The sequence below is a fragment of the Eremothecium sinecaudum genome, chromosome II (genome assembly GCF_001548555.1).
Source record: "Eremothecium sinecaudum strain ATCC 58844 chromosome II, complete sequence".
Classification (NCBI taxonomy): domain Eukaryota; kingdom Fungi; phylum Ascomycota; class Saccharomycetes; order Saccharomycetales; family Saccharomycetaceae; genus Eremothecium; species Eremothecium sinecaudum.
The window spans coordinates 1,374,918-1,402,242 of NC_030893.1; the positions used below are offsets into that span (position 1 = coordinate 1,374,918).

At 40.9% G+C, this 27,325-nt stretch overlaps 15 protein-coding genes and 1 non-coding gene across 16 annotated transcripts; 6 read left to right on the top strand and 10 right to left on the bottom strand.

Moving 5' to 3' along the window:
• Nucleotides 1-367: 367 nt before the first annotated feature.
• Nucleotides 368-1,612, bottom strand: ARG1 (argininosuccinate synthase; the record flags this gene model as incomplete). The annotated part of the gene is made up of 1 exon (XM_018130604.1): nucleotides 368-1,612. The coding sequence occupies one exon, from the start codon at nucleotides 1,610-1,612 to the stop codon at nucleotides 368-370; it is 1,245 nt and encodes a 414-aa protein (XP_017986093.1).
• A 268-nt stretch (nucleotides 1,613-1,880) lies between these two features.
• AW171_hschr2908 (glycerol-3-phosphate dehydrogenase family protein) lies at nucleotides 1,881-3,122 on the bottom strand (the record flags this gene model as incomplete). Its single annotated transcript, XM_018130605.1, has 1 exon — nucleotides 1,881-3,122. The coding sequence occupies one exon, from the start codon at nucleotides 3,120-3,122 to the stop codon at nucleotides 1,881-1,883; it is 1,242 nt and encodes a 413-aa protein (XP_017986094.1).
• Nucleotides 3,123-3,666: 544 nt separating this feature from the next.
• On the top strand, nucleotides 3,667-5,679 carry MAM3 (Mam3p; the record flags this gene model as incomplete). Its single annotated transcript, XM_018130606.1, has 1 exon — nucleotides 3,667-5,679. One exon carries the CDS (start codon nucleotides 3,667-3,669, stop codon nucleotides 5,677-5,679), a length of 2,013 nt encoding a protein of 670 aa, XP_017986095.1.
• A 507-nt stretch (nucleotides 5,680-6,186) lies between these two features.
• On the top strand, nucleotides 6,187-7,764 carry RTK1 (putative serine/threonine protein kinase RTK1; the record flags this gene model as incomplete). Its single annotated transcript, XM_018130607.1, has 1 exon — nucleotides 6,187-7,764. One exon carries the CDS (start codon nucleotides 6,187-6,189, stop codon nucleotides 7,762-7,764), a length of 1,578 nt encoding a protein of 525 aa, XP_017986096.1.
• A 298-nt stretch (nucleotides 7,765-8,062) lies between these two features.
• On the bottom strand, nucleotides 8,063-9,427 carry PRS5 (ribose phosphate diphosphokinase subunit PRS5; the record flags this gene model as incomplete). The annotated part of the gene is made up of 1 exon (XM_018130608.1): nucleotides 8,063-9,427. One exon carries the CDS (start codon nucleotides 9,425-9,427, stop codon nucleotides 8,063-8,065), a length of 1,365 nt encoding a protein of 454 aa, XP_017986097.1.
• Nucleotides 9,428-10,550: 1,123 nt separating this feature from the next.
• ARP2 (actin-related protein 2) lies at nucleotides 10,551-11,726 on the top strand (the record flags this gene model as incomplete). Its single annotated transcript, XM_018130609.1, has 1 exon — nucleotides 10,551-11,726. One exon carries the CDS (start codon nucleotides 10,551-10,553, stop codon nucleotides 11,724-11,726), a length of 1,176 nt encoding a protein of 391 aa, XP_017986098.1.
• Nucleotides 11,727-12,017: 291 nt separating this feature from the next.
• On the bottom strand, nucleotides 12,018-14,453 carry MPS1 (serine/threonine/tyrosine protein kinase MPS1; the record flags this gene model as incomplete). The annotated part of the gene is made up of 1 exon (XM_018130610.1): nucleotides 12,018-14,453. The coding sequence occupies one exon, from the start codon at nucleotides 14,451-14,453 to the stop codon at nucleotides 12,018-12,020; it is 2,436 nt and encodes an 811-aa protein (XP_017986099.1).
• A 283-nt stretch (nucleotides 14,454-14,736) lies between these two features.
• AW171_hschr2914 lies at nucleotides 14,737-14,809 on the top strand. Its single transcript has one exon. It is a non-coding gene; the product is annotated as a tRNA-Ala (tRNA).
• Nucleotides 14,810-15,078: 269 nt separating this feature from the next.
• On the top strand, nucleotides 15,079-15,822 carry AW171_hschr2915 (uncharacterized protein; the record flags this gene model as incomplete). Its single annotated transcript, XM_018130611.1, has 1 exon — nucleotides 15,079-15,822. The coding sequence occupies one exon, from the start codon at nucleotides 15,079-15,081 to the stop codon at nucleotides 15,820-15,822; it is 744 nt and encodes a 247-aa protein (XP_017986100.1).
• An 82-nt stretch (nucleotides 15,823-15,904) lies between these two features.
• On the bottom strand, nucleotides 15,905-16,765 carry ASF1 (nucleosome assembly factor ASF1; the record flags this gene model as incomplete). Its single annotated transcript, XM_018130612.1, has 1 exon — nucleotides 15,905-16,765. One exon carries the CDS (start codon nucleotides 16,763-16,765, stop codon nucleotides 15,905-15,907), a length of 861 nt encoding a protein of 286 aa, XP_017986101.1.
• A 356-nt stretch (nucleotides 16,766-17,121) lies between these two features.
• On the bottom strand, nucleotides 17,122-18,306 carry AW171_hschr2917 (HBR205Cp; the record flags this gene model as incomplete). The annotated part of the gene is made up of 1 exon (XM_018130613.1): nucleotides 17,122-18,306. One exon carries the CDS (start codon nucleotides 18,304-18,306, stop codon nucleotides 17,122-17,124), a length of 1,185 nt encoding a protein of 394 aa, XP_017986102.1.
• A 1,132-nt stretch (nucleotides 18,307-19,438) lies between these two features.
• On the bottom strand, nucleotides 19,439-20,248 carry SHB17 (sedoheptulose-bisphosphatase; the record flags this gene model as incomplete). Its single annotated transcript, XM_018130614.1, has 1 exon — nucleotides 19,439-20,248. The coding sequence occupies one exon, from the start codon at nucleotides 20,246-20,248 to the stop codon at nucleotides 19,439-19,441; it is 810 nt and encodes a 269-aa protein (XP_017986103.1).
• Nucleotides 20,249-20,918: 670 nt separating this feature from the next.
• UIP5 (Uip5p) lies at nucleotides 20,919-22,244 on the top strand (the record flags this gene model as incomplete). Its single annotated transcript, XM_018130615.1, has 1 exon — nucleotides 20,919-22,244. One exon carries the CDS (start codon nucleotides 20,919-20,921, stop codon nucleotides 22,242-22,244), a length of 1,326 nt encoding a protein of 441 aa, XP_017986104.1.
• A 174-nt stretch (nucleotides 22,245-22,418) lies between these two features.
• Nucleotides 22,419-23,312, bottom strand: PHO86 (Pho86p; the record flags this gene model as incomplete). The annotated part of the gene is made up of 1 exon (XM_018130616.1): nucleotides 22,419-23,312. The coding sequence occupies one exon, from the start codon at nucleotides 23,310-23,312 to the stop codon at nucleotides 22,419-22,421; it is 894 nt and encodes a 297-aa protein (XP_017986105.1).
• Nucleotides 23,313-23,687: 375 nt separating this feature from the next.
• On the bottom strand, nucleotides 23,688-24,734 carry AW171_hschr2921 (uncharacterized protein; the record flags this gene model as incomplete). The annotated part of the gene is made up of 2 exons (XM_018130617.1): nucleotides 23,688-24,475; nucleotides 24,698-24,734. 2 exons carry the CDS (start codon nucleotides 24,732-24,734, stop codon nucleotides 23,688-23,690), a joined length of 825 nt encoding a protein of 274 aa, XP_017986106.1.
• Nucleotides 24,735-25,944: 1,210 nt separating this feature from the next.
• On the bottom strand, nucleotides 25,945-26,964 carry PLN1 (Pln1p; the record flags this gene model as incomplete). Its single annotated transcript, XM_018130618.1, has 1 exon — nucleotides 25,945-26,964. One exon carries the CDS (start codon nucleotides 26,962-26,964, stop codon nucleotides 25,945-25,947), a length of 1,020 nt encoding a protein of 339 aa, XP_017986107.1.
• Nucleotides 26,965-27,325: the final 361 nt, after the last annotated feature.

A 27,325-nucleotide genomic window follows, 5' to 3' on the forward strand; every position in this document is an offset into this window, starting at 1 on the left:
GAATACGATTTTACTCGTTGCTAGATCCGCTGGATCCGCCTTCGTGCTACTTTACCCATTGTTTCATATATTAAAGGGATCTATTCTAGTATTTTATGACGTAGTCTTATCTGATAAGGTCTACTACATCAAGTGTTTCATATTTCCAAGAAATATTTAGAATAGTTGGTCTTTTATGCACTTTAAGTACTAACTTGCCCCTACATTAGCTCACAGCTAGAGAATTAGGCTTTATTCAGCATTAACCTGTGCTACAGAATGCTGTTTGACAACAAGCTGACTTAAGGAGATTGTTAAATTATTAAATATGGTTTTACCTAGAAGGATATAAAGCGGCTACACTTGAAAAACTTTTAACAGGTTACCTCTATAATGTCAATGGCTCATTTCTATCCTTCTTGCTCTGGCCGTATTTCTTGATTCTGAGCGCCTGGATTGCAATGAAACCAGTAGTATCAGTAGGTGCAAAGCCGGTGAGTTCATCCATGGATGACTCAGTTGCATCATAAAGAGTCTCTGTCTCAGAAGATCTGCCCAAGACAAAGACATTGCCCTTGTACAGTCTGAGACGAACGCTACCGTTCACAGTCTTCTGAGAGGGTGCAATCATGGAACGAACATATTCGCATTCAGGCGTGAAATAGCACCCATTGTACAGCAAACGGGAATACGTAGGAGTGACAAACTGATCACGTAGATGACGGACTTCCTTGTCCAATGTTAGACCCTCCAAGTCAACATGGGCTTTCCGCAAGACAGTCAAAGGTGCCTGTTCATAACAGCCTCTTGATTTTAAGTTGATATACCTGTTCTCAACGATATCAATACGGCCAACACCATTACGACGTGCAAGGCGGGAAACAGTTTCGAACACATCCAATGGTCCCTGTACTTCACCCTCAGAATGCATTACCTTTGTAGGGATACCCTGTTCGAAGACAATGGTCAGATCTTCTGGCTCATCTGGAGCGTTTTGAGGATCAGTAGTCAACTTCCACATATCGCTAGGAGGTGTAGTGTCTGGATCTTCTAGGATACCAGCCTCAAAAGACACATGCGCCAGGTTCTCATCCATCGACCATGGCTTGGCAGTAGTTTGCGTAACAGGAATTCCATGTTCAGCAGCATACTCCAAAAGATCCTTCCGACCTGCAAACCTGTTGAAGAACTCAGGGTCTCTCCATGGCGCAATAACAACCACATCCGGGCGCAAGGCATAGTAACCCAGTTCAAAACGAATCTGATCGTTACCCTTACCAGTACAACCATGGGCGACTGCAAAGCACCCTTCACGCTCAGCAACCTCAATCTGCGCTTTCGCAATTACCGGCCTTGCCAATGATGTACCCAACAAGTACACATCCTCGTATACAGCATTAACTTGTACAGCAGGAAGCAACACCTTGCTAACATACTCCTCCTTGCAGTCTACACGAATAAACTTCTTAGCACCAATTTGCAATGCCTTTTTTTCAGCCGCCTCGAAGTCTTCTTCTTGTCCGACATCGGCCGTGAATGCTACCACCTCGTAGCCCTGTTCCAGTAGCCAGGCTAAAATAACAGAAGTATCGAGACCACCAGAGTAGGCCAAACAAACAGATCCCTTAGACATAATGGTTTTTTCTACATATCTAGATCTTATACTATAACAGTGCAAATTCAGTTAAGGCCCTTATATATAAAAAAATACGCTATTAGTCAATACCATGAGTCATTTTATGACACTTATCCGAAGCTCTTCTATTGCAGTGAAATTTTTTTATATAACTAACTTGCTATCAGTTACTTAGTTCCACGCAAGTCGAGAAGAATCAAAAGATTTCAATATACAAATATGTTCCAGCAGTCCTTTAGCTTGTTCCCATCAATAAGCGCCAGCTTCATGCTTCCAACATATCAGGCAATTTCTCAATTGGCGCTCCGCAGAATACAATCTTGTAAACAGCCTCAAATAACGGGAACTCCTCTAGTTTCCCGCAACGTTTTAGCCATTCGTGGACTTCTTCTGTAGTTAGAATACCCTGTGCAGACTGACCGTTTAGTAGCTCTTTCTCCAATTCTGTAGCCGACTTTCCAGTTTTAGCCATTTCCCTACCAATACGAACGTTACGGCCACCGGCACAAGTTGTAATTAAGTCCGCAACACCAGCGGATTCCTGGTAGTATGTCTCCACCTTCGACTCGGGGAAAAACATTAGGCCGAATTTAATTATTTCACCCAATCCAATACGCTGAATAGCAGCGGCAGCGTTGTTACCCCAACCTTTGCCCTCAACGAAGCCGCACCCCAAGGCGACAACATTCTTTAAGGCACCAGCAACGGAAATACCCGCAACATCCTCAATCACGGAAACGTGGAAATAAGGTCTGTGGAATAGGGTCTTCAAAATAGAGTGGTCGACGTCCTTGCCCACACCCCTGAAGTCACGAGGAATTTTGTAGGCGACGGTCGTCTCTGACCAGTTCTCCTTGGCCACCTCAGGCGCCAAGTTGGCACCGGATAAAGCTCCACAGGTAATATTTAGGTGATCCTCGATGTAGGTAGACAACAACGCTACACCATTCTTATCTAGACCAAACCCCTTTAGACAGGATATAGCACGAGCGCCAGGACGTACATGTCCCTTTAGTTGCTCAACAACACGGGGCAAAAACTGGTGAGGAATGTTAAAGATCAAGATGTCGGCATCCTTCGCGGTAGCTTCAATTGAAGGGTTGGCAAATAGGTTCTCTGGTAACTTGATGCCCGGCAGGTACTTGACATTTTCATGTCTAGTGTTAATTATCTTAGTCAACATCTCGCCATTGATGTTTTCATCGTAGACCCACATATCAACCTGGGGGACAAATACGCTAGGATTCTGTTTAGTATTTTCACATACTACCTTAGCAATTGTAGTACCCCAGTTACCCGAACCGATAACTGAGACCTTGAAAGGCTTTTCAACAATCAGTTCACTAGGACTTGATCTTGATAATATCCTTGATGTTTGTTGTAATCTCTCTGAACCAGCCATATTAACTATATTTCTTTCTTGTGTAAATGATTTAACCAAGTTACTAATTAAAACCTTTGATGTGGATATCGAAGATCTCAAGTAATTGCTTGAAGTTGAGAACATATATATCTATATATTAAAAAATTCCGAAGCTATGTGACATCATATTAAGGCCGAGTATCAGCAAATATTTATAGGTTTTGAACGACGCCTTCCGAGCGCTTACCTGGTTACATCCTGCTAGTACGTACTGTACCGTCTGGCATTCGGCTGACATCACACAAGTTCCAAGCTGGACAAACGAGACAGAGCTATGACGCTACCACCGAGGATCGTTCTCTGTGATACACGGCTGTCTACGGCATTAAGTAATTTCCGTGCGAAAGGTCGTACAATCGGACCCGGGGACAATTTCTGGGCCAGCGATAGGGACAAGGAAGCCAAAAAGAGCTCTTTTTTGAGGGGCAAAAATGTTGTTCCGGCCGAAATGTAAGTTACCCGGACCCTATTTTAGGACGTAGATGTGCGGCCGGGTAACGCGCTGGACATCGTCATTTGCCAATACCAAAAGGAACGTTTTCTTCCTTGTATAGATGCCAGCAATATTTTGAGTCAAGTTTAACTAAATATATATCTACAAAAAGCCAAGCAACTCGGTAACCACTATATGCGACGAAGAAATGCTATAACTGGGGGCGCAACGAATGCCTTAACTAGCGTTTTGGTCAAAATACCAACTTTGACGGCAGCATTGCCGGTGTCTGCGTTTTACAAGAGACTATCAGATGAAGACCCAGAACATATGGGAGGCCGGCTTTACACGTATTTGCCGGTGTCTGTTGCACTAGTTTTATTAGGTGGTGTGTTTGCAGGTCTTACTCTGGGGTTAATGGGTCAGGATGAGATGTATCTTAAGGTCATCAGCAGCTCAGGGACACACAGCGAGCAAAAGTATGCCCGCCGTGTGCTGCGTTTAATTGGCCGCGGAAAACACTGGGTTCTTGTTACGTTGTTATTGAGCAACGTCATCACCAATGAGACCCTACCTATTATGTTAGACCGTTGTTTCGGTGGTGGCTGGCAGGCTGTTGTTACCAGTACGGTTCTGATTGTTGTCTTTGGAGAGATCATTCCTCAGTCTATTTGTGTGAGGTATGGACTCCAAGTAGGAGCTTGGTTTAGCCCCTTTGTTCTGGGTTTAATGTACTTGATGTATCCTGTCGCATACCCAATTGCACTATTACTCGATTGGATCTTGGGTGAAGACCACGGTATAGTGTACAAGAAGTCGGGACTGAAGTCTCTGGTCACCCTACATAAAACAATGGGTGTTGAGCGGCTGACGCAAGACGAAGTGACCATTATCTCTGCTGTCCTGGACTTAAAAGAAAAACAGGTCGATGAAATTATGACGCCTATAGAGAATGTTTTCACTATTAGTGCGGACAAGATTTTGGACGAGAAAGCTGTCGGCGAGTTATTTAACTCTGGTTTCTCTCGTATCCCTATCTATCTCCCTGGTCAACCTACTAATTTTATTGGTATGTTGTTGGTAAGAGTTTTGATATCTTATGATCCTGAGGATGCCCTCCCAGTTTCTCACTTCCCGCTTGCTACTTTGCCTGAAACTTCACCCATGACATCTTGTTTGAACATCCTGAACTATTTCCAGGAGGGAAAATCACACATGTGTCTTGTTTCTAGAGAGCCGGGATCTTCCGCCGGTGCCTTGGGTGTTGTCACTTTGGAAGACGTGATTGAAGAGCTTATTGGCGAAGAGATCGTTGATGAATCAGACGTTTTCGTCAACATCCACCAGCGAATTATGCGCGAGCAACCTGGGCCACTATCAAAGCGTCATGTGACGGCATACCTACACTCGTTGTACACCTCGTCTAACAGAGCTTCAGCTGCCGAAGCTGCCGTGGCATCGCCTCCCGGTAGCCAACACGAGGGGCGCTTGTATGCACCAGATGTCATGGTGCCTATGAATCCTGCCGCTAATCCTCTTCACGTGTCGAATCCGCATATAACTGTTAAACGACAGGCGGATATTTTGCAAAACTCAGCTACGCCGAACACTGGCAGGGAAACCTCGCAGGTGAAGTCAAAAAATTCGTCTTCTCTCGCAAATGGCTACGGAGAATATTCTCAAGATACCCCGAACATTAATGGCTCATCACGTAATGGCTATGGCAGTACATTTATGACACCTCCTCGAATGTCGCTACTTTCAGACCACGAAGAATATGCGAATAAAGCCGCCATGGTCACACGCGAAACTGGTGCTACTGCTACTGCAGTAACAACCTCGCAAAGTCCGAACAGACGCTACAATATCTCCTATTCATTGCCGCAACCCTCTCAAATGCAGCCGCAAAGGTCCATTGATATGTCCTCTCGTCACAGTGATACTATTACCTACAAAGAAGCGGATTCAGATAAAGTGCATTGTAACATCATCTCAACCACATACCGCTATACCAAGAATGGTATTGTCGAATCCGTTATCACTGTAGAAGGTGTTCCTAAAACGATACTTGAACCTGCGGTTGATTGGGACGATTCCAACTGTTTGCACGTGACCGAGACTGATAATTCCGACGAAGGCAGCCGTAGTAATCGGGGTGTTGTGAAGAAAATCAATAGTATTAATTCCTCATTGTCTTCGAAGTCATAATTGCGTACGGTGACGATAACGTTTTTTCGATATCGTCATACCTCATTTTCGCTAAATAATAGGACCCTATGATTGCTATAATACCGTAATAGGTATTATACTTAGGCGATTCGCTACTAGATAATTATGTCATTAAGTATATTTCTAAAGTCATTCGTTCCTTGCCGGATGCCTAAACCAGATCGATTTCGGTAATTCTAAAATCGCCATCTTTACTTTTTTCATTTTTTTACTAATCGTGCTTTGTTGAACTTCTTACTTTTTTTGAAAATGGGGGAGCTATTTTATGTTTACATGGACGTTTGTAAATAAGATAGTGAGAACATTAGATTTTTATAGGCTAGAACGGTGTCAGATATAAGGGACAACATAACGGGGATAGTGTGTGTATGAGGGTGTTTTTATAAATTGAAATAAACCAATCGGTCATTGTACTAGTGTTTTTTATACAAGCACAGTCACTATTTTGTGTTAAGAGACATAATTGGAGCTTTTTTTATTTAAAAAATGCCAGAGATATTATCGGTACATAATAGTGGAAATGCAGGGCATGAGCTTTTAAATACCTCTTCTGAAGGTTCTGTGTCTAGTCTACTGAAGGCGGTTAATCATAAGTCAAAGAGTAGGCTGAATTTGGTCAGGTTCTTCAAAGGGCCGGGTAATCACGTGAATGATAGTAACTTGAATGTGAATGACAAGCGGGATGCACTTAATACATTGTTATCTCCTAACGGAGATTTACATCATAATGCACTATTTGCTAGGGATAATATCTCTGAGAGTTCTATTGTTTTAGACATGACTCCACAACAAAATCAGCATCCAGTGATATATTTGCAGAAGCAGATAGAATCCGGTGTAGATGCAGCCCAAGGGCCAAGGAGATCTAATGGTAGTGATTCGTCGCTGGTGAAGAAATCTCAAAAGCTGAAACGGTTCCTAAAGATAAGCAGTTCTTCAGATGTTGTAAATATGGCACAGGGGAGGCACGATACTGATAGTAGAAGAGGCGTCTCACCACGGGCAGTTGTAACTGATAGAAATTCACACCAATTGATACTTTACTTAGCGCAGGATGCTCAAGCAGTAATCAAAAAATATGGCCTTCCGGGAAAAATGTTAGGAGAAGGTGTATCTGGATCTGTGTCAGTCATTGAGGGTGATGGTGGGCTGTTCGCTGTAAAGCGGTTTAGACCAAGATCCTCTCGCGATTCCTTGGCTGATTTATCACGTAAGGTAACTTTTGAATTCTGTACCGGTACGATATTGCATCATGAGAACGTCATTGAAACACTAGGCTTGCTCCAGGATGATGATATGTTTCTGGTAGTAATGGAGTATTGTCCATATGACCTCTTTACATTGGTCATGAGCGATTTAATGTCCAAGGAAGAGATATGGTGCTATTTCAAACAGCTCTGTAATGGTGTTAAATATTTGCATTCTCAGGGTCTGGTACATCGTGACTTAAAGTTGGACAATTGTGTTGTTACCACACAAGGTATATTGAAATTAATAGATTTTGGAAGTGCTGTTATTTACAAGGCGACTGATGAGGACATCATCACGATGGCGAAAGGAATTGTAGGTAGTGATCCTTATCTTGCACCAGAATTATTAACTGAGATATACTATGATCCTAGACCATTGGACGTGTGGTCCATTGCAATTATGTACTACTGCATGGTAGTAAAAAGATTCCCCTGGAAGAAACCTAGAGAGGATGTGTCATCTTTTAAGTTATTTTGTCAGGAACCGGAAGATGAGTCGGATTGCAGTAGGGGACCACAAAGAATAAGCCGGGTTTTACCTCGGCAATCTAGGGAGTTGATCAGTAAGATGTTAATCATTCAACCGGAAAAAAGGATTTCTATTGATGCAGTGGTAAAAGACCCTTGGTTCATTTCTATTGATTGTTGTACAAATAAGCATAAAGGGACTCATGTCACAAAAGAGCATACTCACAATTTAGTAACTGAAGATGCGGTGAAGGAATTAAATGAGAAAAGAGAACAGGAACAAGCTTTGAAGAAGGAGCAAAGGGAACCAAACTCTAGTCTAGGCATAAATGCGAACGAATCATAAACCAACATTTTATTAGGATTTCTAATTAGTTTCTGAGCTTGTGTTCACAGGTTCATCCATATGGCCATGGAAAGACTGTTTTTTAGTAGTAAAATGATGTACGTCGTATTGGTGGCCACCAGTACGAGACAATATCTCCACTATAAAGGAGTGGTAGGTACATCGAAAATGGGAGCCTTGAACTATGATAGTAAACATTACCTATTTATTGGTTGAATATAGGCAATATAATAATTATAGAACACAAGAACTTGTGACAGGTATTTATATGTACAATATTATCCAGACTCTCGCAACTTCAAGTGACATACTCAAAAAGCATGCTAATGGATTCACCATTGTGAATTCTTCTAATGGCCTCACCAAATACTCTGGAAACGTCAATGACATCTACTTTGTCTTTACCCAAGACCTTAACTGTCTCTTCCTGAGGCACAGTGTTGGTAACAACTATCTTATCGATACCCGAGCTTGCAACTCTGTTCAATGCATCCCCACTGAAGACACCGTGGGTAATAACAGCATAAACTTTGGTAGCGCCCTGTTCCTTTAACAACAGTGATGCCCTGGTGATCGTATATGAAGTATCCACTAAGTCATCCACCAATATACATACCTTGCCACGGACGTCACCAACCAACATAGTAGTTTGCACAAACTTTGATGATGGAGAATGCTTCACCTCGTCACAATCCAAATTAAAGATTAGAGGTTTTGAATTGTGTGGAATGCTACCTCCAGAAGCTAAAGAGGCATCAGGGGGGCCCTTTAGAATCTGGGAACGTCTCTCTTTATGGATCAAGGTAAACGGAAGTCCCAACGCATCTGCAACCTTACTGGACCTCTTCGCACCGCCACTGTCTGGAGAAACAATCACAGCATTCTTATACTCGGGTATGTGGTGTTGAATATAAGCAAGCATCAAAGGCTTACAGTATAGGTTATCCACACCAATGTCGAAGAAGCCTTGAAACTGTGCATCGTGTAGGTCCATAGTAATAACATGGTCCGCTCCCGCGGTGGTTAACAAATTAGCAACTAAGGTACCACTTTGTGCTAGCCACAACTTGTACCCAGAATTGCTGGAATTGAAAACCGAACCAGCAGCCTCTGTTGGTGAGGATTCATTATTTTCTGGTATTACAGGTATCCGCGAGTTGAACGGTGCTGAATCATTCTCGTCGCTAACCGCAGGTTTTGATACTCCATTTTCCAAAGAGAGCGTTGAAATGCTATTTTCAATGACATTCTCGATAGATTTCCGCGAATTTTGCGATGTTGGCTTTAAAGTAGTCAGCACAGATTTTGATTTCGCATTGTCCGCTGTCTTAGAAATCACAGGGGCTCCCTTAGCCGTAAAAGGTATGTCCGGCTGTCTGGAATAGCAGAAATATGGCATAACAGCTGTAACACGGTTAGCAGAAGAAGTCTTGCACGCATTTATGAGAATTAGCAATTCCATAAAGTTATCGTTAACATGCCCGCATCCACTTTGTATAACATAAACATCCTTATCCCTCACAGATTCCCCAATATTAATAGAAGTTTCCCCATTTGAAAACTTTCCTAACTTAACCTGTGCAGGCCTGATACTTAAATTATCACAAATCTTTTCGACCAACGATGGATGGGAGCTACCGGCAAATACAACAATGTTATTCATGTAAATTATTGCTTACTCTACCTTTCCAATTAATAATGGACAACTTCCAAAACCTGCCAGAGCCTAGCTGTTAAATACCGTCTGTTAGTACACTTAACTGGGTATTAATAATGTAGCAGAGCTTCCCTGTATTCAATGAGGTTGTTAAATATTCAGACAAAAATTCGCTCGAAAGAAACAAAGGAATTTAAATTTAGAAGAAATTTAATAAAAACAAACTCGTAAAGGTGTAATATAAAGCCAAAATTTGATCACACTAATTACTCATTTGCATCCTACGATTTTCAGGCCTCAACTGGAGCTATTTAGCGGTTAACCTTTATACAGGTCCGTCCCTGAAGCCCTTCCGTGTAAAGCGACACCAGCAAGTGAGACCTCTTTCGTATCTAATACTGGTTTGCTGGCTCAGAAAGGATCGTTGGGTTGTTCTACGGAAGTTTTATGTGTCAGCTATATTTGAATGATGCTTATGAGTGAATTTAAGGGCACCCAGCTCCGCCAAGAAGAAGACCTCCTCTTCCGGGCAAGAACATGCGTTGTTGGGTACTTATATCCCTTGCCATTGGTATTCAACTAATATAAGGTCATGTTCCACATCTGGACGTTTTCAGCCTTAAAAATCTTGTTTGTAGATCATTGCCGTTGTGGAATTTTGAGATGCCTGAGCCGTGCCCAATGCCCCCGCTAGAATAAACCAAGGGGCTCCAGTAAGCCTACATTCCCTGGTGCGCGGAATTTACCTCATCATCAAATATCTTGTAAAATGTTGACGGTATATGTTAAGAGTTTCATTGACATCGTATTTGGTTAACGTAGAAAGAGCTTATGAACAGCAAACTACGCTGTGGTTTAGAAAAAAGCTCGTGCTATACGTAGGGCCATAGTAAAAGCCATATGCCTTACAAAGACTAACACGAGTCGTAATTTAGCCCTCTAGAATGGCACTAAAGCATATAGACAGACATACGTGCTACCGTGTACCGGTTCGTATTTAATGCTCTTGAAACTACAGGGGATAGGAAAAGTGCTGTGTTCTTGATAATACCACTACCTTAGTCAATAACCCATACGATACGCTCGATTTGAGGCTTTATCACATCAATAGCATCGATATTAGTCCACAATGGATCCTTACAAACCAATTGTTTTAGATCAGGGCACTGGTTTTGTCAAAATAGGTCGTGCAGGTGAAAACTTCCCTGACTATACATTCCCATCAATCGTGGGTAGGCCGATCTTGAGGGCAGAGGAGCAAGCTAATATTAATATTCCCTTGAAAGATATAATGATTGGTGATGAGGCCAGTGAAGTGCGTCCTTATTTGCAAATCTCGTATCCCATGGAGAACGGTATAATCACAAATTGGGCTGATATGGAACACCTATGGGACTATGCATTTTACGAGAGGATGAAGATACCATCCACCTCAGGTGGTAAAGTTTTATTGACGGAGCCTCCATTGAATCCGTTAAAAAATAGAGAGAAGATGTGTGAAGTAATGCTTGAAAAGTACGATTTTGGTGGGGTTTATGTTGCGATCCAGGCAGTTTTGGCATTGTATGCTCAGGGGTTATCGTCAGGGGTTGTTGTGGACACTGGTGATGGTGTTACACATATTGTGCCTGTTTATGAATCTGTCGTTTTGACCCATTTAACGAGGAGATTGGATGTTGCTGGTAGAGATGTTACTCGGTACCTGATTGACTTACTCTCTCGTCGTGGATATAACTTCAACAAGACAGCCGATTTTGAAACTGTGAGACAAATTAAAGAGAAGCTTTGCTACGTTTCGTATGATTTAGACTTGGACACGAAATTGGCACGCGAAACAACCACTTTGGTCCAGCAATATGAGTTACCTGATGGTCGAGTCATTAAGGTTGGCTCAGAAAGATTTGAAGCCCCAGAATGCCTATTCCAACCTGATTTAGTTGATGTGGAACAGCCAGGCATTGGTGAACTTTTGTTTAAAACTATCCAATCTGCTGATGTTGATATTGTGACGACGTTGTACAAGGCTATTGTTTTGTCTGGTGGTTCATCTATGTATCCTGGGTTACCTTCTCGGTTAGAGAAAGAATTAAAACAGTTATGGTTTACCAGAATTTTGAAGGGTGATCCAACACGTTTAGACAAATTTAAAGTTAGGATTGAAGATCCTCCAAGAAGAAGGCACATGGTGTTTACTGGTGGTGCTGTTTTAGCAAATATAATGGCGGATAAAGACCATATGTGGCTAACTAAAAGAGAATGGGAAGAATCTGGTCCAGCAGCAATGTCCAAATTTGGGGCAAGGTAAATTATATACGAATGCAAGTACATATACAGCAATTTTGCATTTTTGCGCGATACAACGGTAAGAGACTACTTACTGCGTACTATTACAGTTACAAAAATAACTTAGAAATGCTACCCAACATTAAATAAAAGTTAAAGGATATGGAACGCTCTGCATACTTCTTGAAGAGGATGGGCTGGAACATTGTATACATGTAAAGAATTAAAACCTGAGTATTTAATATATATGTGTGTATATATATATATATATATATATATAATGATACAATATTCTATTGTTCAATATATGCAACTATAACCTAAAATCATTTAATCTGTTCCAAACATCATCCGCCAAGTTTTCCACCTTTTCTTTGGAAACATAGCTTTGATCTGAGCCGTACTTAACGGCATTCTTTATTAAATCACGGATGAAGAAATGCGTTACCGAAACTGGTTTAATAAAAGAACCATTGAGAAGTTCATTTACGGTCCATCTCTTATCAGGAGTTCTTTCTAAACACGCTTTTATAGTGTCCAGCGCGGTGCGTGGTACCACCTCACCCGATGAGGTCCTTTCGGGGTAGACTATCTTTACCTCCGGGTTCATGATTGCCAATAGTCGATTCTGGCCCTGGAATCCACCATATGGAGGCCTCCCATATATCATCTGATATATTATGCAACCACAAGACCAAATATCAGATGGCTTCCCGACTTTCCATCTGTTTCTATGAATATCCTCTTGGGACGATACCTGGTCGGTTGCGTAATTCATTGCTACTAGAGCTTCTGGTGCCATATAGTTTGGCGTACCAATCTGAGTATCACGGTAAATATTGACTGTATGGTCAGGAACTGCGTTTGCAATGCCAAAATCTATAATTTTTAAGATACCCTTCACAAATACAAAGTTTGCAGGTTTCAAGTCTGAATGGACAATTCCTGCTTCATGGACTACCTTAACACATTTTAACATCTCCTGTGCGTGGTAGCGCACAAACTCAATATCCAAAGGCATATTTGCTCTCTGCGCGAGCACCTGAGAAAGGTCATTATCGCCGCATTCCATGACTACGTACAAGACTCCATGATCCATTTCGTGATCTATTAGTTTTACTACACGGGTTTGGTTCTCTAATTTCTTCAACAATTCAATTTCACCTTTAAATCCATCAACGCTGGAGTCATCAAACTCATCAAAAGATACCCGTTTCAAGGCATATACCTTATTTCCCGTACTACGAACCTTGTAAACTTTAGAAGAACCACCTCGTCCGAGTAATTCTATTTTTTCATATTCCGAACCATTAACCTGGATGACTTGTCGCCTCCTTTGAGGGTGCTGGTACCCTTCATTTGATTGAGATGGTTTCAAAGGAACTACTTCAGTCACAGGAGCCCTCAAAGGCTCCACTATTTCGACTTTTTTGACAATAGGTATTTCTGAGTCTCTGCCATAATTTACATGACTACTATCACGTTTATGTTTCTTAATAAATGCGGAGCGCTGAGGGTTAGCATTCACGTCCAGGTTGTTCAGAGCTTCTCGCTTTTTGATAGGATTTCCTGGCGGTATGTCTTCTGATTGAATAGAGTTCTTCTGCGTAGTTTGTTGTCTTTGTACCTGAGCGTAATTGGATAGCCCAGTCATTGGAGAGGATTGAATTTTGGAAAATGAGCTCACTGACGCGTCACTGGGCTTCCTTCGAGGCTGGCGATCCTTCTTTGGTGCCATATTTAGTGCAGCCTTATTACCACTATTATTGTTGTTGTTGTTGTGATTACTCTCATTATTGTTATTATTACTGTAACTGCTGATGGCATCGCCACTGTCCTTTATAGCGCTGCTATGTGTGAATATATTTTTCCTCACAGCTGCTCTTCTATTTTCTCTCTTTTGCATTTCAAAATATATTCGTGATATATTTGGAAGTTCGCTGGTTGGAAGATTATGTGTCTTTAAGTATTGATATGGATTTAAGTCACCAAAAGATACGTTGCCATAGTCAATTCCAGTGACACTTGCGTTCCCGGCAACGAGAGGCGATCGACTACTTGCGTCGTGTTCCTTTTTAGATAGTTTCGAGTCAGTCTCCATATCAAGAAAAACATTGTAATCATGGTTCTGTAAAATACCACTATTATTATTCGAAGAAGATGAAGCGTTGGGATCCTGTTGAGAAATATCTCTCGAATCATCATGGCTTACGTTCGAAGACATGTCTAAATTCGTAGTAGAGGTACTATTTCGCTTAGCGGGACCCAACGTAGAGAAACGAGAGTTTATAAACCTCCTAATCCTCCTTGTAGCCTGTCTGGAAGTAACCTCATCCTTTAATGACTGCTGTATAAGCTGGTATCTGTGTGAGTTTAACCCATCCTCTGTATGAATGGCATGATCGGGGAGCATTGTTGTCATACTTTGTTGATTCCTAGATACCGAAGTGAACAACGTTGAATTAGAGCCATCCTCTGTGTGTACCGTTGAGGTTAGCGTTGCGGGTTTAGTATGCGTGGTTTGAGATGAGGCACCTCCTCTATGTGAATATGTTGGGGTTTCGTTCTCCTTGTCAGTTAGCAACGCTGAACCAAAATTACTTAACTTTGGAGGGCCTAAAGACTTTTCATCATCCGAGTCCTCAATCTGAGAATGCGATCTGCGTAAAAACCCATTTGTAGTGCTACTATTATAGCTGCTTAAAGGTCGATTTCGAAGATAATGATTAGTTGAAAAAGCTTCCTTCATGCCCACTAAGCTTCAATAGATGTCTGCAACGACCAGATATAATGAGTATCTTTAATGAGAAAATATTAATGTACAAGCTGCTGTGATTGGGTATTAACTCAGTTCTATATCATGAACTGTGGTATTTCTAGACAATAATAATAGGTTGTTTATATTCGAAATCAACATCCCTCAGATTTTCGCGATCTTACACAAAAGAAAACAACATGCAGTGTTTGGGTTTCTGTGCACGTCCCTGTGGGTCATATTGCTCTTTACGTTAAATAGTATATATCAATTACTTGGGCGTGTGGCGTAGTTGGTAGCGCGCTCCCTTAGCATGGGAGAGGTCATCGGTTCGATTCCGGTCTCGTCCAATTTTTTTGTTTGTTTTAGTTCCACATTAGGTAGTAAGCTCTTCGCGAGAATGCTAACAATATTTTTAGTTTTTTTGTATCTAACTGCTACATTGCTATAGCTCAAGCGATCATTGTAACGTCCATTGATCATTCATTCAAAGTCTGTTAGGTTAGTGATATTTGGTCACGTGCTACATATGAATTTTACAATGTTGATATTTTAGCTACAGGAGTCGTAGCTAGACAACGTGTAAGTCGTTAGGCATATTTACTAAGGGAGCTTTTGAATGCCTAAGGAGGATGATTATCTTAGTGATAGTAGCTGTGAGGAATCTATTACATATGTGAGACCCTTGTTTCGACGCAAGCAGTCAAAATCCTGCGATGGTCGTCTTTCCAACGATGAGGTATCACATACTGGATCAGTTTCTACCGAAAGCAATTCCAAGACGAATAACAAGATCAGGGTTAAAAAATTCGATTTTAGTAGGGTGCAAAAAGTCTGCTTTCCTAAGACAGCTTCTAATACAGCTACGCCAGTGATAAAGGAAACAACCTTCAGGTCACTGAAGCTTAAACCGTATGGAAACGTAAATGGGTATAATTTTCTTGTTACCGAAGATGAATATGATAGACTAAATGAGGCAGAGGGGCTGTCTGCTGTCAATATCGGGGTAAGAATCAATGCTAATCTTTACAACACGAAGTCTGATAAAAATAGGTTATCTGGACAATTTGGGCATGGTCTGAAGAAATATTGGGATAATAACAGTAAAATTAGGGTTCCTATTAGAAATGCGCCTCTATTAACTGACGTCAATATTGAAGCTATTACTACTGCTGCTATACGTGATTTTTACTTAGAAAGTAGCGAAATATTGGGTGTACCATTGAAAGTACTGCTACGAGACCAACGTATACGTTGGCATCCAGACAGAATGATGAGACGATTTGAGGCACTAGAAGTGAACAATCGCATTATCACTCTTCTTTTTCAAATCATTAATGAACTATGGCTTGACTGTGTTTAAATGGACAAAATATATATGGTTTATAATACAGTTTTTTACTGAATATAGAAAGATAGATTAATTGACTGGCACTAATCTTGTTCTATTTCGCTTCCGTAGTGTCTTGAGGGGTTGGAACCGTTTCGGTACCGTGCTCTTTTCCAGTAGCTACCGCGGACTCTTCTTCTTCATCTTCTTCTTCATTTACTTCCTCGGCTTCTTCATCGTCTTCTTCTTCCTCGGCTTCCTCTTCTTCATCTTCTTCTTCAGCTTCAAGATCTATTTCATCAGCTTCGTCCTCCTCCTCCTCTCCGTCATCCTGTACTTTTCTCTTCTTAGCGCTGGGTTCTTCGCCGTCTTCTTCCCCTTCTTCTTCTTCGTCTTCCTCGTAGGAGTCTTCTTCGCCTTCTTCGTCGTCTTCTTCGTCGTCGTTGTCTTCTTCATCGATCTCTTCTTCATCCACACCAGGCTGTTCTGGCGGGTACTGGTCTTCTTGCTCGTTATCCCATACAATGTTGAATCTGGTTACCCTAGGTTTCTCTGCTAGAATATTCCTCACAACATGGTCAACTTGCACCTTTTGGGGTGGATCATTTCTCAGCTCTTCTGTATCATATTCATTGTTCACGTAGTACCCAACTCTAACAAACTCTCTTCCGTCGTAAGCACAAGACAGTAGAATGACTGTCACACTTACCAACTCACTAGCTGGAATTAGTTCTGGAGATGGAGGGTCGGCTGTGAAGAGAAACTTATTGACTCCTACCGGGACCGGGCCTACAAGTATAGAGTCCAACTCTTGATCGTGTTCAAGAGAACGAGAGGAACCGACATAAGTCAATTTCCATTCAAGATCACTTTTAAGTGGTTCTAAGCATTCAAATGTGATTTCAAATTCGTATGGATCTGTAAACTTTGCAGGGTTATTGAGTACATTTACCCCTAATAGACTAACGATGGACATTGTGACGTAAAAATAATAGCGTCTTGGAAACTAGTTTACTTTATAACGATAATAAGTACCTTCCTCAATCAAAATAAAGCTTAGTTTATAGAATGATACTATTTTAGTTAGCAGTTGTAGTACGAAGCATCTATGAAGTGACTTTTTGGAATTTTCTAACATGCGATGCCGTCAAAAAAAATAAAAAGCCCGTATTATACGCGTCACGCGTACTATATTATATCATTTCTCTTATATATTGTAATTAAGTGTTGAGATTACTGCCGTTTGCTATTATATTATTAATTGCGTTAATTTGTATCTATATCAATTCCTGATGTTGCGTTCCCATGTGAAGTCAATAAAAAGAAAGCATACTACTCATCCAATCCAGTGACGCCTTTACCTCCAGTGGGTTCTCTAACCGTGCTTTGCCCCCACGATAGTGATGTTGTGTTGTATTTCGTTGAACTATAAGTTAATGTATCGCAGGTGTTCCCAGCAGTGTAGCTCGTATTTTCTCCATGTGTTATCTTCTTATCCTCATCATTCCATATTGGCAGACCATATATTCCTAGGTTTAGTACAATAATCCCAATAATAGCGCAAACTATAAACCACATGGAAACGTGTTTCTGTACCTTGTAGAAAATTATCCCATTCAAGATGGTGACCGCGTTGTATATCGAAAACACAAAGGGACAAACAATCGAAGTTGACATATAGCGTAGAGACAGGTTTAGTAGATATAGTTGGGAAACTGCAAAGACGCAACAAACTGTTGCAATTGGAGCCACCTGCAGTGCAATTACTTTTATATCTGTATCGTCTTCTGTTCCCATTAAAATAATGTCTGTAATGCACTTCGCGGACAGTAAGCAATGTGCAGACCAAACTCCACTAGCAAATGCAATACAAAGTCCAAAAACACTATTCCGTGGCCCTTTTCTTGGAGTTATTAGTTGTGCTCTCTCAATATCTACTTCGTATTTTGATCGCAGATGTCTAGATCTCATGAAAAAGACTGACACTATAACTGCCAGCGCCAAGATATTTGTCAATAAGAAGTAGCAAATAAACATATTGTCTCCAGCAAGTAGTACCAGATGTTTATAATCACGGCGAACCGAAGGTACATCCGAGAGTGAGTCAACGCCCACTCCAACAGTGCCAAGAAGTGCGCCTCCTATACATATGAGAATTGTTCTTGTGACCATTTCACGTGTCATTGGCTCTGCCAGCAGCCAACTTGAAAACCAGCTGTTGAATATTAAGCCTGACGATTGCAAAGGAGCTACTAAAACTAGTGGTAGAGCTGCCAACTGGATTGTACTTCCTGCAAGACTGGAAACCAAAAATAATGCAAACCCTAGTTGCCATGTGCTATCTCGATACATGGAATACTGGCCTCTTTCTGTATCATTAGCTTCATCAGGTAAATAGAGATGGGTCAGTTGTGCTAAATTATTAGCAGCTTTTCTTTGAAGCACTAAAGCAAACGATTGAACCCCACTGCATAATATTACAAGAGGTATACCATAATATAAAACACTTGTTGTCATTCAAAATTTAAAAAAAAATAACCTGGGAATACCAGATAAAGTGTGTGATGTTGCCCTAAATACTCAGGAAGCACCTCAGATAGTCTAAATAGGATTTAAAGCCTCTAGAAGCTTTCAACTTCGTTTAGTTTTTGAACTTCAGTTACCTTTAACGTTTCGATGGTTACACGATTAAAGGTAAGCCCAAACAAATTATTAATTTTACCAGGGAAATATTCTAAGTTATAAGTAGAATGTAATTTATAAGATCTAATCTCTTAAATGATAACGACCACTATGTAGATTATCAAGGCTAATCAGTTAACAGGTAAGACGCGCTAATGATAGTCTTTAACGTACCATGTGATCGTAAAGACTTTCATAGGTTTAAAATTACTAATTTAAGATGCAATGTTAATTTACGGTTTTTTGTAGCTTCGAGATGTAGTTCCTCGGGAAAAGTCCGCTCTGTTTAAAGGGCGCTTACGTAGTAAAGGTTGGCTGGCTGAGGTAAGCGGTAACATAGTTGTTGATAATGAGGTTACTATAGAGTTATAGTTACATTAGGTAATATTAGGTAATTTGGTGAAGTTATGCTTCTGTCATAGTCTATTGTGCTGGTGTAAGATTTACTGAAGTCAGTGAACTATTGTGAGTTTGAAATAGCTTACATACAATATAAGAATACTAGATTACCAAATTTAAAAAGCGAAATTTAGTATATATAGACCTAAAATTCGAATCCCAAGGCTATCTAGCGAGATGGATGGGCAGACATCAGCTGCTACGAACTTTACATAAAGCGCTTATTGATACATCATGAAACCAGCTTGCATTGCGACTTGTCTCTTGATGGCCACAGGCGCATTTGCTTTCCCTTTATTTGGGAAAGCCAGCGAGAAGCCCCGTAGGGTTCACGTCGTAAAGATCGTAACCACCCCTCAGCGTTCATAAACATATTTTAGCCGTTGTTAGCTATCGAAGGTTTTTTCTAAAGTATATAGCATTAGTATGAATTACGTTGGCGCGGGCGCTAACATGAGATTTAATACAAGTTATTTTTGATTGCTGATTTGATTGTTGATTTTGATTTTGTTTATAGATTTTATTTATAGATTATCTATGTGGATAGTTCAGCCTTTTCACAAGTTGTCTATACTCCATCGTGTTGCGATTCCTCCTCAACATCACAAACAAAGGCGCCTGCCAAAGCTAAGGCAGGCTCGTCGATGTTATGGTGCGAATATGACAAAACCCCAATACCGCCTGCATCCAAGAGAAAGTTAGGGTTGTCTTGCAATAAAGAATACTGGGTGAGTTTCGTTGCAGGTACGGTATCATCGTCCCATGTGTGAATATCGTTAGCACCTGGGGGAACATCTGCCGTAACACCGAGTTTCATCCAGAGGCCCGCAAAGTACCTTAAAGCGTGTCCGTGCGCAAATACAAGAATATCACTAGGTCTTCCCTCCTTTTGGTGAATTCTGTGTAAATGCTGGATCCGCGATATTGCTCGAGAAAGACGAAGGCCAAATTGTTCGCTTGTCTCTCCGTTCTCACAACCATCTCTCCAGATATTCCAAGGTCTATCTTGGTCAAGACCACGACTCTTACGTAAAGCAATAATTTCATGGGTTAGAAGACCTTCATAGTCACCGTACTCCCATTCCCTCAAGTCTTCGTCGACAACTATTCTAATGTTCTTTCTTTGATTCTCACTCAAAGACTCTAAAACAAGGTCAACCGTTTGACGAGCGCGCGTACGAGGAGAAGTGAAGACATATGTAATATGCTCTGGCACTATGTAGTTGTTTTGAAAGATGGCTGATCCAGTCTTTCTCATTTGTTTTACACCATAGTCAGTTAATGGTAAGTCGGTTAATCCAGTATACTGGCCTGACTTTGACCATTCAGTCTGACCATGACGAATTAAGATACAACGAGGGGTGGGAGCTTTTGCCATTGCTTTTAGCTTTGAAATATCTCTCTGTAAAAGTTTTAAGTTCTACGAAATACTCATTTCTTGGCGAATGTGGAGTGGCTCCATTTTTACATAGCAGAATACCCAGACATGTCTTTATTAAGTAAGCGTCCACCCCTTTGGTCGTTATGACCACACGAGGCAGTTGTAAGACCGCTGTTTGGATATTCCTCTTAATAATATGTTTCGAATTCTTGTTCGAATTCTCCGTTTCGAGACCTTTATGGTGTTTCTAAATGAGGAAGGTGGACCCTTAAATTCTGGGATCCAGACATAACTAAAAGGCTTTTACCCAAAAGCTGGTAGGTACCCTTATTCCGTCAATGAAATTGAGCTGTAGGTAGTCTACATAAAGTTAATCACTGGATTGTAACTGTCAGAGTAGTTTTTAAGAAGTTCCAATGTGTTTGTGTTCGGTATATGGCATATCATCCACAAGTTCAATATTGACTTAGTCTGTTTCAAAGGAAAAATACTCGACTTTTCCTTTTTAAATCTTACGACTACCAGGGCACAATAAGTTCAGGTTCTATTAGTACTTGCGAGCAGGTGCTGAGGGGGTAATAGGAATCACATCAGTTCCATTCGTATTTTTGCGTATATCTGTTGAAGAGATATATGGCACTGTAAGAACTAGATACAAGATTAAAATATGGTTAGAAGGAGAAATTATGAATCTTGGATCATTTCCCTAGTGGTGCTGGGCACTTTCATACTATTTCACATGTACTATCCTTCCTTGGATGGATCCAGTCCCTCTCTGACTGCAACAAGACGACCTACCGGATCTGTTAGGCAATCGTCGAAAACTCTAAACGTACAGAATCCGCTATTAGTAAATCGGTTTCATAATAAAGATGCATCTTTATCTCCACCATACTTAGATAAGGTGAATAAGTATTGGCATGTAAAGGGTTCTACGGTCATCAAGAATTGGGACGAAATCAGGCTTACTAGTGGTGGAGAAAAGAATCGATGGGGCGTATTGCTTTCGAATGGTATGGGAGACAATGTTATTGACAATTTTGAGGTGGTTGTTGACTTCAGTTTGGATGCTACAGGTACAGAGAAAGCCCGCGGGGCGGGTATGGTTATCCTTGTAACTTCCCATCACGAGTATATGACGAAGCGTTTGCATTCTGGGTATGCTAGACAGCAGTTCCAACTGAGTACTGCATTAGAAATCGAAAATCATGATTTAATGGGGTTTCCACGTAATATGCCAGGACTTGCGATTGTAATAGATACTTTCAAAGACGATCCTGGTTCGAGGGCGCAGCCGCCGAACCTTAAGCTTTTCCTTAATGACAATGTGAGAGAGCAGTATTACGATTTGGCTAGCGATGGTGAGAGGTCGACTTCTAAGAATTTGATAACAGCCCCAATGCCAACCGAAGAGATCAGACACCGAATACGTATAATATACTTGGAATGTATAGGGTACTTGAAGGTTGATATTGACTATGGAGCCAAAGATCGGTGGAAAGAGATTTTCAGACAGGAAAAGAATCTTAAACTTCCGAAGAATGCTCGTAACGGGCAGCGCTACATTGGTGTAGGAGCACTTAATGGGGAACACAGTCAGAATGTGAAGTTACATAACGTGGATACATCAGAATATCAGTGGGTGAAAGGCGAAAATGACCGTCAATTAGAGAACTCTTTCAGTTACGCAAAGGAAATAACCAGGTTTTTGAATTGGGAACTAGGTGAGCATATCAAAATGGAGGAGGACGACTACGCTAAGTGGGCTGAAATTAAATCTGCTCTTGCAGATGAGTCATTTATTGGTGTTGAGTATATCGAACCTTCGATTGGTGCTAAGATTGGTGCATTTTTAAAGACATCTCTTATTTGGTGCATCTTGGCAGTGGGAGTGTACCTAATGACTAAATACCTTAAGGCAGTTTTGCGAAAGAAGGGAATTATTAAAAGAAAATCCAGTGATCGTGACCTCAATATGGGGTTGCTTGGTTAATTCATTATTTACTTTGTATCTCTTTGTTAATATATTCTTCTTTATTACTTAACTGGGAGAAAGTCAGCATTTCACTGGAGCCCAGGCCAGAAAGGAACTGAAGCACAGGGAAGGATTATGGTTGAAATACGCAAAAATATACATTAAAACTTTATATACTGCATTATTTATAATTCATTCTTTCTTAGATTCAAAATGGAATTTAATTCCCCATAGTTCTCTTCTAACCCTAAACAGTCCCCCTAGAATTTTGCTTTCTGGCATACTAAAGCTCTCCAGCATATTGAAACCCTTTTTCTTTAAGGTTTTCTTCATGAACTTGTCAAAGGAGTACACTTCAATTAATAGTTTCATAGACTGACCAGGCTTGTACTTTCCAGACTGCTGCTGAATATCCTTTGTCCTTAGCAAGGCCCAATCAAGTAAATCTTCGATTATACCACTTCTCTGGTAGACTTGGCGACATCCGATTGTTGTAATTCCCATTACCAGAGACTCCTTGGTAGACAACTGCATGTTTTCAGCAATAGATACCAACGCAATAGGAGTTTCCCTGTAAACAACGACATAAGTGTCATCCACTTTCTTATCATTTACTGACTTACTGTCACCATTTGCAAGCTGTTTCAAGTCCAGACCAAACAGGGTTATACCCCTACTGTTCACTATCGAATCAATTTTTGGCTTGAAAACTACACCGGTTAATCTGCTTAACGATGTTATCAAAAGAGACGCACTAATACACAAAACAATAACTGTAGTGATTATCTCCTTTTTATTATTTGACAGGAAGAAAGACAAATACTCCGCCACAGAGTTGGTACTTCTTGTTGTAAAAACATAGTTTTTGCCTACGTATACCGAAGCTGCAATCAAAACAGCACTTATGGTAACATGGTGAGTAGCCAAATAGTGATTTGCCAACGATTCTTTTTGCTTTATAAAATCGATAGGTAGGTTCAAAGCTGCAGTAGCTAGTTCGGGTTTTAAATGAGATCCATAGATTGTTGGAGGAGCATCTTCATCAATAGGATTTGATAAGTTAGGATCTATTTGTGGAATCCCCATTCTAGATCGAGATTTAGCTTCTGTAACCGGTTATAGTTCACGAACAACAGTTGTTGCTATATATCTGAAACCATTTTGAATAGGAAGCTTCATCATCGCTTACTTTTCATATGCAAAAAAATTGAACTAAATCCCACGTGCTACTTGTCAGTTGCTAGATTAGTATGGATATTAAAAACTAGAGCAAAGTTACAAGAAACTTCAGCGTTTGATGTAAGTGCTATCCATCCTATCTTAAACTAACGGCATGTGAATTCACTTTGTAACTAGAACTTTCAAATGTGTGTTACCCTTTTCTGTCCTTTTATAATTGCCGTCACATAGACGATGGCTATTTTCCAGGTACTTCGTTAAAAACGGACTATACCTATGTATTCAATAGTCCATGATTGTTGAGATACTTGCGTGACTCATTGAATTATTGATGCTATTCGCCCTTAGACTAGCGTTTCTTACAGGCGGTGGTTGAGCAGTAGTGTGTGAAGATCCGACACTTAAAACACTGGGCGCTTCCATAGCCTGCCTTCCACGGTCTACGATGCTAGCAGGAGGTATTCCTACAGTACTGGAATTGGTATCAAAAGTCTTATTTGAAAAAACCGTAGCCCTAGTAGATTGTGCTGAATGTACATCTGAGAAAGTTGTAGACTTCATTGAAGATGAACAGACCGAGACTAGTGGTACAGTGCTGGCATTGTCATTTGCATGCTCGAATTCAACTTTGTTTTGTGAGTAGCTACCTTGTGGCTGGCTGTGGTTAGATATAGTATGGGAGTTACGCTTACTGGTAATGCTTGAAGGGTATGTATTAGTAAAAGTGGTACTTTGGGAACCCTTGCTACCCAGAGCTTCGAAAGTGCCAAGTAAAGCAGGTTTCTGTACAATATACTGTCGTAATGTGCACGGTGGGACTGGATGTCGTACCTCTTCTTCGGGAACCTGGCGTGTCTTCGACCTTTGGGTCTTATGAGTTCCATGAGCACGTAGAGTGGCTGATGACCTATCAGCGGCAGCGGTACCGGCAGGCGATGACTCCGCAGTAGAAACCGAAGTTACAGCTAAAGTTCCGTTAGTTGGAGCTGGCGCTGACACACTACTCGACTTGTGCTCCTTGTTCGGCTGGATAATCTTCTTGACCCAAGTGGATAATTTATTTCTGCGTTCTAATTTAGTAACTATAAGTTAGTAAGAATGTTCAGTATTCCAGATCCAGCACTAAGTCCCACCTCCCTCGAGCATCCACGCTCGCAATTCCAAAATGAAAAACAAGACCAGCAGCTAAACTTGTGTTCATTACCACTATTCTACGGCTTCATGTTGCCGACAGCAGAAGAGCGAGAGAAGACATCAGGGGGACAAAAGCGCCCATCGGTAAACTAACATACCATGAAACGTATTACTCTGATTATTTGACCACGACATTATATAGGTCGTCTGCGTTTCCCTTTTAAAGCTTAGAAATGAGCCTTATCTTCTATTTATAACTTGGAAATATGGTTGTTGCGTTGGTATCACTGGTTGTGTAGTTAAGACGCTATACAATTGTGACAACATTTTCATAACATCTAAATTATTTGAACAAACAGACTTTGAAATAAACACGTATAGGGCGTCTATCGTTCACGAGTTTTAGTTTTATGACTAAGTGCTCTTTGATCTTTACTAAGATAACGCTAAACTTTTTTGTTTAACGTATAATTATGTATGAGCAGTTAACAAAATGCCAAGTAATTACCAGTATATCTACGAATACCGTAAAGACCACTATTAATCGAAAACTGATTATTTCCGGTACCTAAAGACGACAGCTATCTTACTGTCACTTCTGTCACTTTTAGCCCCTTTACGGTATCTTTTGGTCAGATATTAAAATAGATCAAATTACATTGTATTAGACTTATCTATTAATACGATAGTTGCTAAAGTTTATTATTAATTATTGGTGAGTGGGTTAGTTGATTAAATAATATTTAATGGTGCACGCTAACTAATCGGTTATCACCATGGACGCGATATGAGCCTATTTGGTTGATTACAAACTTGGGAAATTTGAATCTGGTCGGAATGGTTTTAGAATTTCCTGAGAAACAAACTAGCAACGGGGATATGTAACCCGGCAGAAAGAAGAAAATTACAATTATGAGGAGAATGTCAGCGGCAGAACTGGAAACGTATTGGAAACATAGTAGAGGACGGATTTAAGGTCGTCATTGTTGTTATTTTCGCATTGTGTTGGAAATCATAAGAGAATCAGTTGTACTTTATATTTTCACGGGACGCTCAGATGTACATATAATAAGATGCATATAGTATATACTATCAGTAGCTGGTTATCTCGGGGTATATACAAGAATGCGTCTGTTAGGGTAAATAGTGTTAGGTCTTACTTCAGGTGATTTAACTATTGTCTTCGCGCCGTGGCGGTGTCTAAGGCACTGGTATACAAAGAACCAATCCATATTGTAAATTAAAATTATTAAAAAAGCATATGTATCGATTGTGTTATTTCTACATGCATATATGTATATGCTGCCCCGCGGTGGTATTCTAATCAGCCAGCACAGAGCGATTCCGGATTTCGTTTTGAGGGAAGGATTGTATAATGTCATAGTTCCTTCCCTGGTACAATACTTTAAGCGGCAGCAATTTCTTCATTTTCATTCCCCCCTTGAATGGGCCTTTCGGCGATAGTAGTCATGTCGCCTAGGGACTGAATACCATCATTGTTGGTAGAGGGCTTGATATTCTGGGCAACCGTGCTGCCTACGTCAGCCAGCGTCGTTGTTGCAACAGACTTAGCTAATCCGTTACTGACCGGTAAAATTTCTTCCTGATTCTTAGAGACTGAGTTGCCGTTTTGGTGATTTTCGGCCGCTGGGGGAGAAAGACCGAGCTTTTCGTTTATGGGTTGGAAGTACTGGGCTTCAATTCTGTTCTTAGTAGGCTCTAGATAAGACTCGAGTATGGACTTCGTAGGAGCGATGTATTTTTCGGAGATATCCTTGCGGAGAGCGATCGTTGTGTCTGTTAATTCGCGCACGTGAGGAAGCTCATTGCCAATGAGGCTTAGTTTCACAGAGCCCTCGTTAGAATCTGTTGTTCTTGCAGTCTGCATGCTTTGTGTCGCACTTGTTAGGCTGCTCGCAACATTGCCGCCCGAAATACTATGCGAGTCAACACTGTTCCCGTTTTCATGTATACTCTCCTGTGTCTCTGGCATAGACAACGCGGTCCTTAGTACATAGTTAGAGGCATTTGCCAAGAAGTCTAACAGGAAGTACACAGTCCATACCCCTAGCGTGTGGTTGTGGACCGCCATCTGCTCAAAAAACGCATCAACGCCATCTCTCAAAACTAACCTATCAACCAAGCGGTCTAGCTTTCTTAGGAAAATAAGGAAGTAATGGTAGCCCTCCTTAGAAACTGTAGGAGCTGTAGGGGCATCCACCAAGTATTGCTTTGTTAGCCCTAACAAAGCAATAAGTAAAACAACCGCATATGAAACAACCGACGATGACAATACAACGCTAGCCCATTCTAATAACCGACGATACCCTTTGAGATGAGCCAAAGTAGCAGACTGAGGGAAAAGCTCTGCTGCCCCTGGCTGTTTTGCTGTGCACACATTGAACTTCTGAGCTTCTTGTCCCATCCTTACTTTATAACAAAGATCTTATTCTTTACCTATAAGCTTAACACCTTAAATTATAATAATGGAGCTTAAACTTTACGCGCTGAACGCACAAATGCAGATGGTTACCTTGGTATTTAAAGTCACAAAATAATTCTTTCTCGCACGAAGTCTTAGTGATAGGGGTTTATACTAAAGGCAATAAACAAATTTCCGAAACTAGTACAAGAAGGGGTTAAGTTCTCACATGCCAAGGTTGGCGGCTTTTATAAGGTTGATCGGGATTTTCTTTCGCCAAACCTCTATTTTGTGTATCAAATGGCGGAATCTTGCTTTCTACAGCCGTTTGTGCCGCCACCCTGATTGGATTACGTTATCAGGA